Consider the following 22807-nt stretch of genomic DNA (forward strand, 5'->3'; position numbering starts at 1 on the left):
GATCATTGATCATCGTTCCTGGAACAATGAATGCTATGCTGTTCATTGACACTTGTGGACAATTCTGTTGCTTCTGCACCGTGGAACCACCATTTTGTTTTAACATGAGAGTGCATCGTTTAACAAGCGTGTACGTATTAAGCGCCAAAGCAACTTAAGGCTATCGCGTCAGTACATTGAGCCTGTAAATTGAACGCATTTGTGGGGTCAATTTTTCTGTTTGCTGAACAAAATACCCAAGATTCTGTAGGGAAAACGATGCAGCCCTCACTTAAGACCGACTAATTCACGCTGTGAAACAAGCCCACAAAAATTCCTTGCGTCATTTACCGGATTCGAACTCGGGTTTTTTTCTCTTGATGTGGGGAGAACGGTGGTGATCATATCCACTAACTACCGATAAGGTTACAGTAGACTGTGAAAACGAAACCTGTTCTGAAAATGGTTACCGGAATGCATGAAGTTCCTCATTTAGAGTGGATTTTATTTTATGATGAGGATTGGTTTCATTGCTGGTTACGTGAACTCTTGAATACCCATGTATGGTGCACGGAAAATTTCTCTGCAGCATATTAAACTGCAATACATCCAGAGAAAGTTGAAGTTGGAGTTGCAAGTTCGTGTTCAATTACCCGCTTTGGGTTGATGGGCAGATGTTTTTCACAGAAACAATCCCTCTACGGCACTTTGGCATAGATATGAATCCTTGGCCACCTTTCTAATAGAAGGTTGTCAAAGCGTGGTTTCAGTATGATAGCACAAGTCACGTTTCAGGTACGTCTCATTCCTCGTGAGTAGCACAGTTAGTAAAACCGCCATCGTGCACACACCAGGACCTCAGCTCGAATCCTATTGATAACATGGAAAAATTTTAAGGGCATTTTTCACAGCGTGGCTGAGTTATTCGTTCTCAGGCAAGGGTAGCATAGTTTTTCCTCCCGGAAACTCGGGTTTTTCATCCAGCAAACAGAAAATCGACCATAGAACTCAAGCAATTTGCAGACAACATATACGGCGCAATATAGCCTTAAAAACCCTACAACAGACAAACAAGCATCCGTGCATCTATGGACGAGCTATTGTCAAAAGAATGGTATCAATGAAAGCTCTTCATGGTGAGACAGCAATAAAATGAATACAGTATATCTAGAAACATTGTAATGAAATTTAGAAACATGGTATTATAATCGCAACAGAAGCCACTGTCACGATTCCTGAGAAAGCCAATGAACTCTGTTTTGGATGTAAGGTCGGAGATCAAGATAAAGTATGGGATCTGAAGATTTCCTGTAGCTCATATTCAAGGACATTAACATGCTGGCTTACAGATAGTCATAAATCGATGCCATTTGCTGTTCCAGTGATATGGTGGGAGCCTTGAGACCACAGAAACGATTGTTACTTTTGCATGACCAATATTTTTGGTTTTTCTGGAAAATCCAAGCATAAAGTAGAGTATCCCAACAAACCTTCTGCTCTAAGGTCGATTCCTCACGATGATACAATGCCAGTGCCAAAGCCACAAGAAACTTATGGATTTGACTCCGATTCAGGATTGGAAAAGGAGTCTCCAGAAGATGCAGAACCTAGAAAGTACAGATCTAGACTTTTAAACTCTTGATACTGCAGAGTTGCATCTAATCATTCAGGCAGAATTGAACGATTTGGTCAGAGGTTTTGACCTCTCCAAAACCAAGACTCAATTACTAGGAGGCTTTAGCAGTGAAATCTTGAAAAGAGTGTCAAGGTGTCTTTTACATAACGACCTATTACTCTATGGATGGTGCTTTGGTTTAATTTAACAATGTCCAGGAATTAATGAACGAGTTAAATCTGCAGTACGTCTCCGAACAGCAGAGGCTTTTCATTGATTCATTCAAGGTCAGTTTAAGAGCAGTTTTACTCCATAATGGAAATAAGTATCAATCTGTACTATTGGCCCATGCAGTTCACACGAAGGAAACGTACGAGAACCTGTTCGTTTAAAAAATATATGCTATGAAGAATACAAATGGAACATCTGTGCCGACTTAAAAGTGGTAGCTTTGCTGACTGGGTTGCCAGGTGGATACACTAAATACTGCTGCTTTTTATGGGAGTGGGACAGCCGAGCGAAGGATTGCCACTACAGGGTAAAAAAAATGGCCAGACCATTCAGAAACTACACCAGGCCAGAAAAAAGGAAGCACATCCTCCTTTGGTGGGTAAGTCAAAAATCTATTTACCTCCATTGCACATCAAACTAGGTTTGATAAAAATATTTGTGAAAGCGATGGACAAAAAGAGGAGAAAGATTTTCCTGTTTGAGGAAAAAAGTTTCCTGGAATAAATGAAGCCAAGAGAAAAGAGAAAAGAGAAAATTTTTGTGTGTCCTGAAATAAAACTGCTATTCCAAGATGAGGAATTCACTAAAAAAAATAAATGTTTAAGAAATAAGAGCATGGAAGGCATTCGGAACGACTGCTTGGGTTATGTGAAATCACAGAATTACAATGAAATTGTGGATGAACTGATTTTAGCATGCAGAGAGTTGAGATGTGACATGTCGTTAAAGCTTCATTTCCTACATTCCCATTTAGACTTTTTCCTAAAAACTTGGGCGCGGTCTCCGATGAACATGGTAAAAGGTCTCACCAAGATATTTCTCAATTGGAAAAAGGGAAAATGGAGTCCAAATATGTTGGCAGACTGCTGTTGGAATCTGTCTGCGCGGGTAGCACAGTGGTATCGTCACCGTCCTCCCCACACCGGGTGGAAAAAGTCCGGGTTCTGGGGTTTTTCGTCCAGCAAACAGACAAATCGACCATAGAACACACGCAATTAACATACATAAGACAGCACGGTAGATGAACTTAATTATTCGGATGGCCTAAATATAATAGTTTGGTTTTTTTGTTGTTGGAATCTCGTACGGGAGACACCACCAAAATATTTGGACTCCATCCAAAACACCGTCAATTCTACAAGAAACATTTTGCATTTTAACAAGGAGCTAAAAAAATGTTTTTTTTTCCATATTATTATTTGGGAGTGTTTTTGAGGGACTTCCAAGACGCTCTTTTATTTGGTTCTTCAGGGTCAAGTTGATTAGTACTGCACCAGAAAGGAGTAGGTAGGGCTGGTATATCTGCAGATAAAGTTTTCTAAATTCAGGAAGTGTTTACTCGGAGTCCTACAAAATCTGTCCACCTGGCAAGCCTCCAGCTGCAAATACCGGGAGCAACATTCCACAGAGTGGTTCGCAAGAGACTGAAACTTTATGCTTACAAAGTGCAATCGTCCAGGAAATTAAGCCTCACGACAAACCACAACGCGAGGAATTCTCTATTCACAGATAGTTGTGTCTGTTACCTTTACCACACATTCCACTTGTCTGGTAAAGTCAACAGATACAATTTTCGCATATGGGGATCTGAAAATCTCCATTCAGTTCGTGAACACGAGCGTGGTAGTCTCAAGGTGAACGTGTGGCGCGTACTGTTCTTCAGCAAATTGGCCCAATTTTCTTCCACGAAAACACTTTGAGCTCCCCACAAATCACCTAGATATGCTCGAATTGGATTCTTCACCTCAGTTGGAAGACATGCAGCCACATGTGTTTTATCAGCAAGATTGGACACCATTACACTGGAGCTTGCATGTGCGCGAGTTCCTCAATAAAGAATTTTCTAACCGGTTGAGAAGCCGGGATGATGGTCCTGTTCCATTCCATCCTCGTTGCCCGGATATCACGACCCATGGATTTATTTGCCTGAGCCTACATAAAGGACTGGGTGTACGCAAAAAAAGTTAACGTCACAGAGTTTAAAGACTGGAATGAAGGCAGTGACTTCCATTTCTTAAGGGATGCTTCAAAACACTTGGAAAGGAATCTGCTACAGTCTTGGACATTCTACGTGCTAATTTATTATCAAATGTATTTCCATTTTACAATTTAAATTCAATTTTTTTCAATAAAACAGACGAATTCTTTTAATACTCATCTAAATATCGATCTGTAAACCCAGAATTATAAAGATATTGGTTACCGTCAGATGACGCCTCTGTCGTTTTCTACAATAAGATGATTTTTCTCGTGGCATAATTAGATGGAGGTAACAGTGAAGTGCATCTAATTGCAGTATTCATGTAACATAAAATAGTTCCGGTTTTAATCCAAGGCTACCGGTTGTAACTTTTCGAGGTGAGAAGCAAAATATTTACTTGTTAAGATTCTAACCTAGTAATTTCTATCTCGTTTAAGAATTAATTTATTTCCTTGGTCAATAAGTAGAAACATTTTTATTCAAATATTCAAATATTTATTCAAATTAGGTTCGTTTTAAGGCATACAACTGCATTCGCTGGCCAAAAATTTAGAAATTACACTTGGCATCAACAGATGAGGCTTTTTAGTCCACCTGAAGCCAGGTGATCTTTCTGATTTTCAAAAAGGTGTTATTGTAAGCCACAATTGAGGAAAAGAGTCACTGGTTTATCAAAAACAACCATCTTAAAAGGTCTAAAAGGAAGAAATACTGCATAAAGATGGTAATCCAAGCCCGAAACCTTTTTGTAAAAAATAGAAAGATTCGACTGGAATGGTGCTGCCAACGAAAAGACCTAATTCTCCAATCTCTCTCCAATTGAGACTATCTGGGACATGTTGGAAATGTCACGTACCTAGTGGAATCCGTTGCACTACGGTAGGGGCTGTAATTCGGGGAAAATGTGGCAATACTAGATACTAAATAAAGGTTTCTAATTTTTTAGCCATTGAGTGTAGTTGATAATGCTTTCAGGTTAATTATAAAAAATGACATCAAAAGAAGTGTAATGAAAAGAATATTTATTATGTAAAGTACTCTCGCTTCCAAACCACTCCGAACATAAATTCCTGTTCAACAGAACGAGCTTTTTTTCTTCATTCATTCCCTTTTATCAACCAATTTGTTCTTCGATGTAACCTTCCTTCACGTGTTTCCTAAATATCTCCAGAAATTTGATTTTAATCTCAATATTTTCGGTTTTCTGTCTTCACTGGATAATCAACTTCTACCTTTGCTCGAGCCGTGAATAATTCCCTCCAACCACCCTCATACACCTCCACCACCATAAGTGGCACTTAACCCCCGTATTTAAAATATCTTAAAAATTTTAAGGTATTTTAAAATGTTTGAAGTGTATTTCTTTCCGATAAACCCACCAGCCACCCCTTCGCATTACCTCCATAAGTACAGTGACATAAGTTAGACTACTTTCTTCATCATTGCAGCAACCCCCATGGTAACTGTACAATCTATTATTAAAACATCTTAAAATTTTGATTGGGATATTCTGCAAATGTGAATGCGATCATAAACCCCTCTTTGATCTCATTTACGCCATCGTCAATAAATTATTGCCCATTTTAAAAGATCGGCTGTCTTTTCAAAAGAAAATTCTTTCAAAAAAGGCGAATATAATTGAGATGTGCAGAAAGTCCTTCTAGTAATAACTTTAAACGCAATCGTAGTCCTCTGGATGGACCATTTTTCTCTAATATTTGCTAATACCTGTTGGGAGACATTCTCAAAATGTGACGACCCCCTTATTCGCCCCATTCAGTACGTCTCCAATGGCTCTCTTTTCATTAAAAAGTAACATTGGGATATCTCAGTAACCTGGGGTAACCATTTTCAAAATAATCGCAGTCTCCTGATGGCCACCATCCAATCTATCTATAAATATGCAAGAAATTTTGAAAATAAAAATTTTGATTAAAACTGTCTATGAACATGATGAGATTAGTGACCCTCTTCATTAATCTCATCCTCCAATGAATAGCACCTTTGAATTGAAAAGTTTCTTTTCATAAAAGGCCTCATTGGGGTGCTCATACACTGTCCAAGAGTAACAACTTCTACCGTTTATGCCAAAATTAATGAACCATCAATTAATATAAATTAAGTAGCTGATTTAAGATATTCACCATCTGTGAATGTTATTATATTCCATTCACTTAATTGATACACTTCCAGTGAATAATCTATAATCAACGAAAAGGATGGGCATTAGTTTCCTTTTATAGTCAGCAACAATACCATGTCCAACAATCGATTTATTTACAGGAAAATGTTGAGTTTTTTTTGAAATTATTGAATACGAGTAGATGTGTGTATTTGTGACGTCAAGAAAGACAGAAATTCCTCTGTTCTACCTTCCTTAAGGTGATGTATTTTTCTCTGTTTGTGGCTCTTTGTGTTTCTTTGTTTTCATTCACTTTGGAGTTAAATGCAGTGTTCGACATTATGGGAATAGCTGAAGGGATTTGCCTTGAAGGCCACTAGCCCATTCATTCCATTTGAGAAGTACAGCAAAATAAAGTTACCAAAATGGGTGACAAGAGGGCTGAGAGACAATTGAGAAAAATGAAGAAAGCATAGAACAATTACAGAGTATTACATGACACAACTTCATCCGAGGACTGCAAGGAAACGTGTAATGAAGTCACTAGCTGGGTAAGATTATTTGCATAAGTTGGGTTTAAAACATAGCTGGCAAATAGACCTAAGAATGAGGAAAATGAGTTCTGCGCATATAGTGTATGACAGCAGAAAGGTAGATTGTAAATTCAATAGGTTCTTTGCTAGATCAAGCCGTGGTACAGTCGACAATCTGTTTGTAATGGAGGCCTAACTGAGCAAATATTCTGCAACTATCTTTACCATTGAAACCAAATTGAAACGATTCACGAAGAGAAATTGAATCGCTGTAAAATAAATGGCATAATGACATCAAAGAAGCGTTTAACTGAAAACCATTCGAGACTGAGGGTGTCTAAAGCCCCAAGGGTAGACGATGTACATCCAATTCTGCAACTGAGGGCAACCCGTTAGTAATGTTAATGCGATCATCATTAAGTTCAGGGATTATTCTCTTGATTTGGAGATGTGCCACTGTCCTCTCGGTCCATAAGGGAGGAGCCAAAGAAGTGATGACCAATTAGAGACCACTGAGCTTGACTCTGTGGTAGCTAAGGTTATAAAATCCATGGTACAAGACGCAATGCAGGACCGTATCGATAAGATTGGTATCCTAAATGGTCTTAGCACAGATTCGTGAAGGGGCGATCTTTCCAGAAAAAAGTTATAATGTAGTTTGATGCAATAAACAATGTTAACATTATACATATACACTGCTTGATCACTGAATTATGACCTCACCTATGAAAACTGAATGTGACCCGCTGACCAAGTGAGGTATGAGAGTGCTCAGTTAGTCGATCTACGTCGATAAGGTATCAGTGGTTCAGTAGGTAGTAAAATTACGAGCGTGATGGGTAAAAGGAAGGATTTATCGGACTACGATAAAGGACAGACTGTGGGTACACGACGAGCTGGTGCCTCGATTTCCCAAATGGCTGAACTGGTGGAGTGTTCGAGAGCCGCCGTAGTTAAAGTTTACCAGGACTGTCGTCAAAATGGTCAAACAACGGCTCGACGGCAGAACTGCAAAGGTCAGCGAAAGGTTGATGTTAGTGGTGAACGTACAGGCGAAGCACAGTTGAAGAGTTGACTACCCAATACAACATGGGCCAACCCGGAACAATATCTGGCATGACCATGCGCCGTACGCTCGCACGTATGTTTTATACCAGCAGACGACCCCGAAAGCGTTCTCTCCTCACCAAGGTTCATTGGCTTAAGACTCACATGTTGCAAACAGCATGCAAGTTGGACGTTAGAAGACTGGAAGAAGGTGTGCTGGTCGGATGAGTCATGTTATTTACTCCACACCGTGGATGGTCGTGTACGGATTTGGTGTCAACAACATGAGGCTCTTCATCCACCATGCATGGTATCAAAAGTGCAGGCCGGTGGAGGCAGTTGTATGGTGTGGGGCATGTTTCACTGGCAGGAACTTGGACCTCTAGTGCATGTGGAACAATGTATCACTAGTCTCCGCTATCGTTAACTGCTTGCTGATTGTGTACACCCCGCTGTGTTAAACTTTTTCCCGAATGGCGATGGTGACTTTCAAGGTGCCAATGCGCCGAGCCATCAGGCACTTGTTGTGCAGGAATGGTTTGGGGAACACAGTTCTGACTTCCAGCATATCGATTGGCCTCCGAACTCCGCCGATATCAATCCCATAGGGCACGTGGGATACTATGGAAAGGCATATCAAGCGTCTGGATACACCAATCACCTCCATACCTGCATTACTGAACGCATTACACACAGCTTATGGCCATACTTCCCGAACACTTCTGACGTTTTGTTGAATCAATGCCACGTCGGATGGCTACTGTACTGAGGGCAAAAGAAGGACCTACGTAGTATTAGGTAGGTGGTCATAATTTAGTGATCACTCAGTGTATCTGACAGTAGTAAATCTTTTTATACGTTTCCTCAATGAGAGGTTATTGTGCGCATGAATTAGGGCAGGTCCGGATAACAAGGAAGATTGAACAAAGAATAAGGGATTCAATGAAGGTTAGGGCACTAATCCTTTCTCTTGGATTAGTGCCCTGACCTCACTTATTTTTTATTAATGACAGAATACCCTGGTAGCTGCTGTCAAATTTTACTGACGGCCTAAAGCTTTGGATGGTGGTTAACTACCTTAATCAGAATATGCTTCATAAGTATTTGCACTTACTGCAAATAAGGTTGAAATGACAGCTAAATCTTAATGCTACCAAATGAAAAGCAGCTGCGCTTGAATAACAGAAACTCGGGATTAGTTTGTAGATTACGAGTAAAGAATTAAAGGATGTTCAAGACGAGAAAGGTTTTGGAATTATGATGCAAAGAGAAAAGAAATTTAACTGTAAGCAAGCGTAAAAAATGAGCACATGGTGTTTTATGTGACTATACCTTATGAAGTTTATCTTCTGGTTGATTGTTGGAATAAGTTACCTGCAAGGAAGCCAAGGAAGATATCCTGGAAAAATTTAAGGAAGAATTGTTATCTACCTTTTTACTTTTTTTGCTGAATTATTCAGCAAGGTGTTTTTCCTTTTTTATTTTGGTAGTTTCAGATTTAGTTCGTCTCCTTGCATCATTATACCATTTTAATACTAATGAGATACTCTTTCTGCCTCCGGAAGGTACCGATAGAGTTTGCTCCTTAAACTTCACCACACCATCGACCTCATTCTTCCAAAAAAAGTTTATTACAGTGCTCAAAAAAAGCTGACTAAACGTTAAACCTCATGAGGCTCAGTCTATTAGTTTTCCCCAGTAGTTAATATTTACGGTTCCTACATTTTGTGTCCCATTTCTATGTTTAAAGGTCACTGTAATGTGCAGTTTTATTGATTGCATTTGTCAGTCCTGATTAGGAGCAAACAACGAGAAAAACATATCTCAGAAATGAATTGCCAAGTTCCTAGACATTCTACAATAACCCAAATGACAGATCATCTAGGAGCAATCCAATAATATCGTGCTGTCGAAATGGGCAGGTTTCTGAATAATCGAAATATTGAATCTCCTAGAATTTTCCTTTTAGTAGAAAATGTTTGAATCTCTCTGTAGGGGTGGGTAGTCGCCCCCTACTTTCCCATTCTGTTCAGTCGGGTTGGTTTTTTTTCAGTAGGCGTAGTACAAATGAAAAGAATAAAAGTCGTAGAAATACTATTCTTGACATAGATACAAAGTGGTATCGAGCGCTAGTTTTTTTTTTATTTTCTTGTATCGAACATGACTAAGTAAGTGAGGGGAAGATTTATGTTTATTTTCTTAATTTCTTTTGACATTAACATTTAAAATACAGACAAATGTATTTTAGGAATACATTATCTTCCCGTGGGTAAAAATCCCTCAATTATAATTCAAAGAACAGTAGTTTTTCCTCCCGAAAATTAGTTTTAATATTAAAACGATGAAAATATATAATTCCTTTTTTTTTAAAAAAAAAAGAATGACATGGTAGATGTCACTAATGTAGCGAAAGCCATTTTTACTTCACGTTTGGCAATAAACAAGCTGATCGCCATTAATAAGGTTTGAAATGAAGAGCTCAAGGCAAGTAATTCTTCTCCACATTTGATATTTGATTATATTATCTTAATATTTTTATTCTAATGAAATTATCGATTGATGTACGTTAAATATTTTAAAATAAATAACTATTTTCAGTTAACTTTTCCTATTCAAAAATGACGCATGATTATTATTATTTTTTTAATAATTCATTATTTTATTTTCTTAATTTCCTTTGACATTAGCATTTAAAATACAGACAAATGTATTTTAGGAATATATTATCTTCCCGTGGGTAAAAATCCCTCAATTATAGTTCAAATAACAGTAATTTTTCCTCCCTAAAATTAGTTTAAATATTAAAAGGATAAAAATAAATAATTCCTTTTTTTAAAAAAAAGAAAAACATGGTAGATGTCACTAATGTAGCGAAAGCCATTTTTACTTCACGTTTGGCAATAAACGAACTGATCGCCATTAATAAGGTTTGAAATGAAGAGTTAAAGGCAAGTATTTCTTCTCCACATTTGATTATATTATCTTAATATTTTTATTCTAATGAAATTATCATTTGATATACGTTAAATATTTTTAAATAAATAACTATTTTCAATTAAATTTTCCTATGATTATTATTTTTTAAAAATAATTCATTAATTTTCTGCTTTGCATTTTTTAAGGATTTACTCAGATCAAGAGATAAGTTAAACATAAAAAGCGTTTCCCCCTTTTTTTATTTTTAGCATTGGTATGAACATCTGGGGAACTACAAATTTTCTCCAGTTTCTGTTGGCATTTACTAGAGATATTTTAAAGAATCCTGACGTTATTGTAGTAATCAATACAGAAAATGGTATGTGCAATTTTCTTATATTTATCTTTAATTTGTAACATATACGTTGGGTATTTTGTGATTATTAAGTTCTTTGTTTACTGACAATTCTGGTTTATATCTAGAAGTCTTACAGCGAGGATTCGAACTGTTAATCACCATTACAGGATCTGCGTCTACCAGTAGCGTCCAGAAATGAACACTGGGTTCATTTTTATGGCTCTTTAAATGGGCCATAAACAAACATAAACTTGCTCCACAGCCAAGGACAACTGAAATGGCCAGTTTGATAAAAAATTCAGAGGCTCGCCACGCTGATTAGGGTGAATCGTCTTACTACGACTGTCAAAATGATGGTGTCAAGGTTTTGACACCATCATTCTGGGACCTATGCTCTTGGAGAATCCCTCAGAGCGACTCCAACTCTGTGCCCACATCCTTAAATTGTACTTCCCTGATCCTTATCCTTGAACCTCGCCTTAATGCCAGAAGCCAGGATCACCATATGACACGAAGATGGCTTACTAACTCTTCAGTTTTTCCATCTAAATTTTCTTTGTACATTGTGGTGTATATAAATGTATTATACCTTCAGTTTTGAGCTGTATTCCTTTTATTCGTCCACATGTGTATTTTCATTTATTTTATATGTATTTTATCTTTTCAGACTCTACATTCAAGGTGTTATCTCTGCTTCACGGTGTTTCCATGAAGACTCTTCTTATATCTCCGATATCCGAGGTATATCCACATTCAGAAGTTATGGCCAAGCTCTCGAAGACTTATAAATCCCTTCATGTTTTCTATTTTACGAGCGAATATTCTGATGGATCAGATATTTTCAATGCCACCGTAAGTTTTCTGCGGCCACAAGCTTCGTGTTCAAAATGTGGCAGTCCTCAATAATTTATTGAGCTTAATTAAATAGGTTGGAGAAATTCGTACTATAATATGTTTTAATTCTTGCAGTCTGGACTTGAAGACTGTAGCCCCCTCTCCATACGGTGGTTTGCATTTCTTTCCTCAAGTAATTTTGATCCATCTCAGTTGAAGCTGGCTCTCTCCTCTTCCTGCATATATGATATCACCCTGGTTTATCCTAGTGTCTTCAGAGAGATGGGTGTATTTCAAATAGTGCAGGTAATTTACATCGTTCATAAACTGAAGACAAAAACCTAATAGAATTAATATCTGCAATACGATGCAATAATACCAATTGTGCTTAAAGCTCTTTTATTCTAAATCAATACTGCATGTAATCCCAATAAACGTTTCAAGAGATTGATAAATCTCTTGAAACGTTTTTATCAGGGCAGCTAATCTCAAGCACAGCTAAACTATCGTTTCGAACGAGTTACATTTTATGTAGACTTAGAGTGAGTGAATTCTTTTTTTGTGAGTGAAATAAAAATATCTCCTCCCACAAAAATCGGTCTTCTTGGGAAGAAAGGCTATTTTGATTCTGATTACCTTGAAATGCTTCTCACATCACTTCAAGACCATTATAATCAAGGCCCATGCTGCAATATGGACAGAAAAATGTTCAAATTAGAAATCCAAAACTGCTCGTGTAACATTAATCGATTCATAACTCCCATTGTACCCTTCGCATCAACAATGTGGTCTTTTGACTTAACACTTTAATCCAAGCAATGTTTAAACTACAATATTGGATCCTAAATGGTTCAATGGAATCCACAAAAACCTTTACTATCTTCCAAGTCACACTTCTAACACAGCTCAACTAACAATATTGGGAACACATCATTAGTGAAAAGAATATCCAAATTTAACTCAATTTCGTACTGGACAAATGAATGTATTTCTAGTGCGCAGACTCTTTCCATGCCAGAGACTAAGGAGACGACAAGAAACCAATGGTCATAGCATGTCAATTGTTTTTTTAGAAAACCGTCTAATCAGGTTTTTCCATATAATGCTACTCTGATATTCATTAAAATTAACTTTTATCCAAATAATCTCTTCTAATTGAAGTTTACATGATGGGATGTAATGAGGGATAGGTCGACGCGTGCATAAAGTGCATGCATTGCCAATAATCTTCATTCACTAGACCAAAAAATTAGAAACTTTTATTCAGTATCGAGTACGACCCACTCTTACCCGAATCACAGCCCATACACATTGTTACATGGATCCCATCAGGTATCTGAGGGTAGCTGTTGCAAATCTTGGGTATATTCCTCGAACCATTCAGGTACAATATTTGTACTACAGATATTTGCGTTGTCCTCTTGAAATAATCTATGGCAATTCGAGTTAAAATGAAACATTTCAGGGTGAAGTTGGTCCGATACACCTCCAGCCGCTGGAGTGGTGGACAGGAGACAGGAGGAATGGTTCATGAGGTTTACACCACACCTTCACCTTACTATTGGTGCGAAATGTGTAAATTGAGACTTGTCAGACCACGTGATGTTTTTCTACTGTTCTGCGGTCCAGTCTTGGCGTTGAGGGGGCACCACTACAGTCTAATCTGTCGATGTTTTAGGGATTGAAGTGGCTTTCATTTTGGCACATGCCTACCAAATTCTAGATTCTTCAACTCCTGCCGCATGGTTCAGTTGGAAATGAGTATTTTTTTGGCTAAATTGAATTTTTCAGTCATTTGCTGCCAACTGAGCCTTCTATTCTGACATACACTTCTGTTTAAATTCCTGTGATCTCGTTCTTTGAGTACTGACTTTCTGCCGTAGGAGCCCTCCCCAGTGGATAGAACAGTTGGTAGAAATGTTGTCCTCCTACGCATTCACTCGAGCCCAGAATCCTGTCGATGACGCAAGGAACTTTTATGAGCCTGTTTCATAACGTGGCTGACTTAATTGAACTCATGAGGTTTTCGCTCAATAAACAGGCAAACTGACGTGTTCACTGAGCGAACAGGTCAGTTCGCAGATATATACGGCCCAATATGGCCGAAGTCTGATGTGCCTCACTTGTATACCTTTATCCTGCCACAGAAATTTAAATCAAATTGTGATTTCCAATGATTCCCACACTAGAGATTTCCTTTGTTTTGTCAATTGTGGCTCCTGCTAAATACTCCAATTTATTGAGCTTAATGAAATAGGTTGGATAAATTCGTACTATAATATGTTTTAATTCTTGCAGTCTGGACCTGAAGACTGTAGCCCCCTCTCCAATAGTACCTTTCTGAAGCCCCTTTGAGTAGCACAGTTGGTAGAATCGCCGTCCTCCCCACACCAGGTGGAAAAGACCTAGATTCGAGGCCCGTCGATGACGAGAGGAATTTTTATGGGCCTCTTTCACAACATGGCTGAGTTAGTCAGTCTCAGGCGATGGTAGCATGGTTTTTTTCTCCAGGAAACACGGGTTTTTCGTCCAGCAAACAGAAAATCGACCACAGAACACGTGCAATATACAAACCGTATACACGGTGCAACATGACCTTAGTCGTTGATGCTCCTAAACCCTACAACAACAACAGCCATGAAAAAAGTGCAAAAGAGGGACTGTATTCTGTCATAAATATGTAAATAAAGAAATAAATGTGTCAAAGAAAATATTCTATTTTGAATTATATTTGAAAATGTTATAATATCTACCAATTTACTTTTAAGAATTCATCTTTTATTTTTAGTTCCGAAACGTTATGTTAAATGAGGAGAAACACATGAACTGGTGGTATGTTGAGGATAAGCGATTTGCAAGAGTGGTAACTCACGATCGGAAGAAGAATAAACTTATTAATCTCAAAGATAAACTATTAGTTGTTGCAGCAATTCCTGTAAGTTTTGGATTCATTTTAAATTTAAAAATTATTTTGTGTTCTCTTTGAGTTTCTGTGAATTTGCAAATTTTACGTTTATTGCAATGAAAACTCAAATTCGTGTTTTTTAAACATTTGCCACTATTTTTTAGTTCGAATATGTGTTTGATGTGAAATCCAATGAGAATGGTGAACTTGTCCCTAATGGAGGCTGTGAATATCGACTTCTTCAACTATTTTCCGAATTTTTACATTTCAAGTAAGTTTATTTTCAAGAAATAGCATTATTAATAAACAGTGTAAGTTCAATTATTCGATATCCATGAAGATTAGGAGATTGTGGATTGGTATCATAAGTCTTATACAAATATCCAGTGTTTGTTTTAAGTTAAACACAACACCACTATGTTTTGTATCAACTTTCCGCTCTTTCCTTTCTCAGTATGGACGTTTTTATTGTAGTTAATTTGTCAACAACATTCTGTGCTTCAGAAAGGTTGTTAACTACAGAACAGCTGCTTTTTTCCCACCGTGGGTAGTTGATGATAACTTGACAGCGCACCACACGCCATCGAGTGCGTTCGTAGAATTCATAATGTGATCTGAGAAGTGGAACGAGCAGCAAATGAACTACATTTTGTGAAAGAAGACATTGAACTGAGCGGTAACAATATAAAACAATTTTTAAGAGGTGATGGAGCTTTGTTTTTCTCTTCTTTAAAAAAGAGTAAATGGTTAAGTGAAAAATATGCCGATCAGTGAACCCTTTGATCAAAATATGTTGCGACTGCAATGGACTGGGAATAAATGAGGGTTAATATGATGGTGGTTATAACTTCAATGATCGCCATATGAAATTAAGATGGCGGTTCAAACTAAAGATATGCAGCTGTCCTTTCTGATTGTACCATAACACGATTACAACCATTAGGCATCGGTTTGTGGCTGCTTTGTATTTTCGAAATTCGAAACCACCCTTTTTTTCAACAGGGTGTGGAAGGACATCACTTTCAACCATGAAACCCATTCTTTATAAGTGGATTCATCTTGTAAATAAACAACTACCTTGACTAAGTTCTGATTTTATTTACACGTGGGTAAATACAAATAAACCCATAAAGGAACTCCAGTTGTTGTTATTGGGTTTTAGGTGCATGAGCAACTTAGGCTATATTGGCGATACACTTAAATAGAAAGGGTGCAAGAATATTTGCTGATGCTATCGAGGCAGTGTTAGGTGGGTCGGAAAACTGCTAGCTTGGGGGGAGACAAAGACCAATAGATTGACAGTAGCCACTGGCAGAGGTGAAAGAGATTCTTGCACTGCTTCTATTAGAATGAGCAGAAGCCTGAAAAACAAGATGCATGGTATTTCAGAGACTGCTGGGAGACATTGCGGTACAAGTAAACACATGGGTTGTGTTAGGGTAGCTAAGAATAGAAACAGGTGCAGGTATACTTGCGTGTACATCAATGCTAGGAGTTTTTAGTAAATAAATTTGATGAATTTGAGGTATTGCTCAAAACATCGAAGGCAGATATTGTTGGGATATCAGAGACGTGGTGTCACACAGATATAAGGGATGCAGAACTGCAATTTGGGGAGTACAACGTCTACAGAAAGGATAGACAGGATAGGAAGGGGGGAGGGGTTATGCTATTAGTTAAGAAACACATAAAAACCAAGGAAGTGAAGCCAGTCGACATCGCTGGACAGTGCAGTGTGGAGTCAGTTTGGTGTGACATAAACATTGGGAGATCAAAATTGAGAGTAGGAGTGTGCTATAGGCCTAATGACTCTGATGAGTATAATAAGGAACTGCACAGGGAAATAGAGTTGGCCAGTAAATCAGAGTGTCTTATAATGGGAGATTTTAATTTCTCAGATATTGACTGGAATTTGGGGGCTGCTTACTCACACACTAGCAGGGCTTTTGTGGATTTATTGGATGATTGTTTTCTACATCAGCATGTTCGGGAGGCAACTAGAGGGAGTAATACTCTTGATTTGATTATCAGCAGTGATTCTTCATGCATTAAGAATCTGCAGATAAATGAACCACTAGGTGGCAGTGATCACAGTGTGCTGAAGTGGGATTTACTCAAAGAGGTAACTACCATTAGGGGTAAAGGGAAGGGTTATTGCTTCCGTAAAGGCGACTACGATGGACTGAGACAGTATTTAAATTTTATACAGTGGGACCAACTGATGATGTTACCAACAGCAAATTCAAAATGGGAAGCATTCAAAGAACTTACCTTGGAAGCTACTAGGCTTTACATACCAACTAAGAAATATTGTTCACAGTTTAGGTCTAAATGGATGTCAGATGGAATAATGAGGCATATGGCAGAGAAGAAAAATGCATGGGATACTTACAAATTAACACATGACACAGAAGCCTATGATAGATACAAGTTGATATGCAACCAAGTTACAAAGGAGGTTAGGCAGGCGAAGGCAGATTACGAGAAATCCTTGGCAAGGGATGCAAAGAAAAACAGCAAAGAGTTCTTTACTTATGTAAACTATAGAAGGAAGGGGATGAATCAGATTGGTCCACTTGATATTGATGGGTCAAGTGTTGATGATCCTGCTCAGGTAGCTAACAAACTAAATGAATATTTTGCATCGACATTCACACATGAGGAGTTATTCAGCGAGGGGAATGCCAGAGGTGTATTCAACTCTAGCAGTAAGCTACAGAATCTTGAAATAACTGGGAGTAAAGTGGAGGAGAAACTGTTGAAGATAAACACAAGAAAGGCACCCGGGGTGGATGGGATCTATCCAGTTATATTAAAGGAGGCAGCAAAGGAAGTAAGCAAACCCTTAGCCATAATTATGAGAGCTTCCTTGGACTCAGGGGAGGTACCCATAAACTGGAAATGTGCAAATGTGACCCCAATTCACAAAGGAGGATCAAAGGCTGACACAAGTAATTATAGACCTATGAGCTTAACTTCTGTTCCAGGAAAATTAATGGAGGCACTGGTTAAAGAAGCACTGCAGGATCATTTAGACAAGACTTCAGTTATAGCTCAGACACAGCATGGTTTTGTTAAGGGGAAGTCTTGCCTGACCAACTTGATTGGATACTATGATGCAGTCACAAAAGAACTGGATGCAGGGAATAACTTTGATATTATATACTTGGATCTTAGAAAGGCTTTTGATACTGTTGCACATGGAAGACTGCTACACAAATTGGAGCAGTGTGACATTGGAGGCAAATTGCTGCTATGGATAAAGGGGTGGTTGAGGGGGAGAAGACAGAGAGTGGTAATCAATGGACACTGCTCATCGTGGACTGATGTTATTAGTGGAGTCCCTCAGGGCTCAGTGTTGGGTCCATTATTGTTTTCTGTATTTATAAATGATATTGATGATGGTATATCGGGCTTGATGTCCAAGTTTGCAGACGATACAAAGGTTGGCAGGGTTGTCAAGGACACTACTGACACTATGCTGCTGCAACAGGATCTGGAAAGGTTGAGCAGATGGGCTGAGAGGTGGCAAATGAAGTTTAACGTTGACAAATGTAAAGTACTACACATGGGAAACAGCAACCCCAGAGCAACGTATCAACTCTGTGGTACTACACTGACAGTGGTAGAGAATGAAAGGGACTTGGGGGTGGTTGTGCAGGCAGATATGAAGTTCTCTGAGTAGTGCAGACGGGCTGCAAGAGTAGCTCATGGAGTATTGTCAATGATATACAGGAATTTTTCCAGCAGGGATAAGGAGGTGATTATTCCATTGTATAAGGCGATGGTCAGGCCACACCTAGAGTACTGTATACAGGTCTGGACTCCTCATTTCAAGAAGGATGTAGAGCTGCTGGAACGAGTACAGAGAAGGGCAACAAGATTAGTGAATGGAACAAAGGAGTGCTCTTACGAAGAAAGGCTTAAGTTTTGCAAATTACAGTGTCTGGAGACTAGGCACCAGCGAGGTGATCTGATAGAGGTGTATAAAGCCTTGAATGGTTTAAGCATGCTCAATGCTGATGGGATTCTTCCTCTAGCTCAGAAAAATCACCTGAGAGGGCATAAATTCAAATTGAGGAAAGACAGATGTAGGATAGACGTGCGGAAATTTGCCTTTAGCCAGCGGGTGGTTGGTTGGTGGAACAGACTTCCATCCCTTGTGGTGGAGGTTGATAGCCTAAATAAGTTTAAGGCTCAGCTGGACAGGTATTTTGAACGAACAGAGGGGTGAAGTGGAAGTGGGTTTTTTTTTTTTTTTTTTTTTTTTGGCTGATGCTGCATAAGCTTGCTTTCTTGCATCAAATGCCTCTACTAATGCTAATGCTAATTGAGTCGCACATATGTCTGCAAATTGTGTGTTCTGGTCGATTTGCCTGTTTGCTGGGCCAAAAAACTCTAGTTTCCGGGAGAAAAACCCACCAACCCTCGCCTGAGACGGACTAACTCAACCTTTGTGAAAAGACCCACAAAAATTTCTCGCGTCATTAACTGGATTCGAACTCAAGCGTTTCCCCATCTGGGTAGAAGACGGTGATTATACCAGCTATGCAACCGCGAGAGCAGGTATTCTGGGTCTGTCCTTACATGGACTACCAATTTGTTTTAGATCGGATTGTAAATAGAAAAGTCATTAGAGCATACACGTGCAAATTTCAAGTTTTTTTAAATGGCACCTGAATGGGCCACACATTCCTTCATAAATTTGTCTGCAGAAGTAGGGCTGTTGCTAAAATTCAGGATCTCGGGTGCAATAATTAATATCGAGGAAGAGGATTGCTCTCTTGGGTAGCACAATTAATTGTTAGAATCGCCGCCCTCCCCACACCGGTGGAAAAGACCTGAGTTAGAGTTCCAACGATGACGAGAAGAATTTTTATGGGCCTTTATCATAATGTGGCTGAGTTAGTCGGTCTAAATTGAGGACAGCATGGTTTTTTTAACCCAAAAACTAGAGTTTTTCGTCCAGCAAACAGAAAATCGACCATAAAATTTATGTTCAGTTTACACACAGCCCACACGGAGCAATATGGCCTTAGTTGCTGATGTTTCTAAAACCCTACCACAACAATAACAGCAGCAGCAGGAAGAGATCTCCCCTGATGATTCCCTTTTCTGCGATTTGGGGTCCTTTTCCGTCCGACAGCTCAGGTATATTGCACTCGTTTTAACCCTCTAAAGACGGACCTTGTGTAGAAGTGTGTGTTCACTGGTTCTTTGCTTGTTATGAAGGCTGAAAAACCCAGACTAACTCACAGGGGGAAATTCTGCTCTCTCTGTCTCAGATCGGCTAACTACAGTACCGATTGAAGAGGACTTTAGAAATTCTCTGAGAATTAGACGGGAATCAAACTGGACCTCTCTAAACTGGAAGATGACGATGTGTCGTGCAGACTGATCTGCTGCAGAAGACGGCTACCCATAGCCATTAAAATTCTATGGTGTTTCCTAGACTCCTTTCCTATTTAGCCTATAGAATTTTGTTGTTTTAAATTATGCAGGGTACCACAGGTTGTGAGTCGTTAGTATACAGTCTTTTTTTTATTATGTATATCCGATGGTTGGATTGTATGCTTTATTGGATGAAAAACTCTAGTTTCCAGGAAAACAAAGAGAAAAACATTAAACTAGCAAGCGAGCTCGATCAACTTCCCGCTGTCCATAGAAATTCCTTTCTGTCTAGACAATATTCGAACCCAGGCCTTTTTTTCCATAATGGATGTAATTTATTTAGTTTCAATTTTAGAGAAGTGTTTGAATAATTTTGAGAGTTTGGTAAGAATGCAATAATTAGTAGATTTGAAATATTGAACTTTGCTGATCATGCCGTGAACTATATCACTATTTTCCATTAATCTAAAATTATTATTCTCAATTCATTTCGTGAAATCAGCTAATTTATTATTAACATTTGAAATGTGATATTTCAACAGATACAAGATTCTCCAGCCTAAAGAATATCAGTGGGGAGCCCAGTTACCAAATGGTACGTGGACTGGAATGGTTGGCATGGTAAGTAGAAAGGTAAGTCTAAGAGGTATCTTTACTCCATAAATATTGTAGCTTCTTACGATTAGTCATGGAGAGTGTGAGACTAATAGGAACAATAAAATATGAAAAAAAAATCATATTACGGTTATTCGACATCAATCCATGTGTATTATGTGCATAAATTGGGTGAGTTCTCTAGTCGGTGTGCCTGTTTTGCTTGCTATTCTCACCTGAGATAGACTAACTCATCCATCGAGTGAATACAGCCCTCAAGTTTCCTCACGTCATTGACGTATTCGAACCTGGGTGTTTTCCACCCGGTGATTTCAACCACTGTGCTACACGTGAGGACACTATTGTATTATTATATATATATTAGCCTTACTTTTCGGAGAGTAATGATCGATGTCTTCGTATTACTACTATTAAATAATAATTTATTATTTTCTAAATTAACAGGAAGCAGATATCAGCATGGAAATGATTACCATCACAGAACCTAGGAATACAGTTGTGGACTTCTCGTGCCCATACTTATATGATCCAATGACATTTTTTGTTCGTAAGCCATCAGTGAAGCCAAAAACTTTTGTTTATTTGAGACCTTTTCAAGAAATGGTAAGGAGAAATCATTTAGGGTGAATATTAAGAGAAAATTGCTTAGTTTGGCACCAGAAACAAAATATATCTGTATAATAAGATTATTCTGTGTGATAACGTTAATTAAAATTTATTAAATATTATAAAATATTAAAATACGTTTAATAATTGCGTTATACTCAAACAGGTGTGGGTAGGACTTCTGTTTCTGTTATTGGGTGGAGGACTTACTGTCCATGTAGTGGGTTCTCTGATCCGCCATATATTCAAGTACAGAGCTGTTTCTTTATCTACAGTTGTTTGGACCATGTTTGGATCTTTGCTTTCTCAAGGTAATTATTATTTTTTATTGGAGTAATAAAGTAGAAATTGAATTAACTGTATATTGATTGATATAAATGAAGAAACTTTGCTGCTTTATCAATTATTGGGAAAGATTTTTGTGCAGTTATTAAGTTTATCACGAAAAAATTTAATTTAATGTGGATAAAGATTTTTGAAATGCATCAGATCGAGTCATGAAAGAGGTTGGACGAGCCAAGGCAGATTAAGAGAAGTCTCTGGCAAGGAATAAAAGGAACTGCAACAAAGATTTCTGTGTTTATATTAACAGTAGAAAGAAAGGATTGAATCACATTAGTTCACGTGGTGTGCATGGCTTAAATGTTGATGACCTTGATCTGATTGAGGTGTTTAAGGCCTTGAATTGGTTCAGCAAGCTCAATGCTGATGGGACTCTTCATCATGAGGGAGAATATTGTCTAGACAGAAAGGAATTTCTGTCTAGACAGAACATTTACTAATGACCACTCTTATACCACGTGAATATTAACATAGATTATTCAGTTAATAGGAAAATTGTAGGTGGTAGTTGGCTCTCATCAACCTGTGCAATACCACCACTTTGCTTATTGGAAGCTTGAAGTGGTGAAACCCAAGTTTAGTCACCAAAGCAAAGTTTCTAGCATCCCCTCCATCTTTCCCCATCTCCTTCAACCTATGCACAGTACTATGTACTATAAGTTTTGATACCTTTTGGTGTTTGGGATTTTCATCAAAAAAAACATTAATGTGACGTTTTTGGAATCTTGCCGTTGCCCATCATCAGACCATATATGAGCTGCTTTCGGCTCTCTACTTGTCGAATGTCTGGATCCCTAATGAGCATTCTTCTACTAAAAGTATAAACTAAGATTAATTGAGTTATATAAAAGAGTATTAAATGATATTGGGTTGGGAAGATTAAACTATTCTGGCCATCCTAAGTTGATTATCCTGAAATTCCTTTATAGGAGGCACAACATCTCAATGGAAATCTGACTGCATGAGGTTTCTTTGCATCTCTTGGTGGATTTTCGCTTTTGTGTACAACCGGAGTTATAGTGGGGCGATTCTATCTTATATATTGGTTCCAGAGCGAGATCAAGCAGTGGATACGGTTCATAAACTTTACCAAGCAGTATCCGAAGGGAGATACACTTGTGGAACGTTCATTGGAGGAAGTATATACACACAGCTCGTGGTAATTTAAAGATATTTTTCTTATTTTATATAGTTAGTCAAAGAACAGAAGCAGACCAAATCAGTTTTTGATGATAAACATTTTTTCCTTTTCAGGATGCCACCAAAGGAATGTATTACACTCTCGGCCAGGCAATGAAAAAGGATCCAGAAAACATCCTTCACGAGCACACA

At 38.3% G+C, this 22807-nt stretch overlaps 1 protein-coding gene across 1 annotated transcript; it reads left to right on the forward strand.

The window, feature by feature from the left end:
• Positions 1 to 4095: 4095 nt before the first annotated feature.
• LOC150085044 (uncharacterized) lies at positions 4096 to 11688 on the forward strand. The gene is made up of 3 exons (XM_090376442.1): positions 4096 to 4183; positions 10694 to 10803; positions 11450 to 11688. The coding sequence occupies exons 2-3, from the start codon at positions 10701 to 10703 to the stop codon at positions 11686 to 11688; spliced, it is 342 nt and encodes a 113-aa protein (XP_090232568.1). The 5' UTR covers positions 4096 to 4183; positions 10694 to 10700.
• The last annotated feature ends 11119 nt before the right edge of the window (positions 11689 to 22807 follow it).

This window comes from Mastigoproctus giganteus, chromosome 6 (genome assembly GCF_048544385.1).
Source record: "Mastigoproctus giganteus isolate SK-2022 chromosome 6, ASM4854438v1, whole genome shotgun sequence".
In the NCBI taxonomy this organism is placed as follows: domain Eukaryota; kingdom Metazoa; phylum Arthropoda; class Arachnida; order Uropygi; family Thelyphonidae; genus Mastigoproctus; species Mastigoproctus giganteus.

Excerpts from the sequence above, each read along its gene's own strand:
- LOC150085044 (XM_090376442.1), top strand. The coding sequence starts at position 10,701 with ATGAACATCTGGGGAACTACAAATTTTCTCCAGTTTCTGTTGGCATTT. Across the intron at positions 10,804-11,449 it reads AGTAATCAATACAGAAAATG|ACTCTACATTCAAGGTGTTA; the intron begins GTATGTGCAATT and ends TTATCTTTTCAG.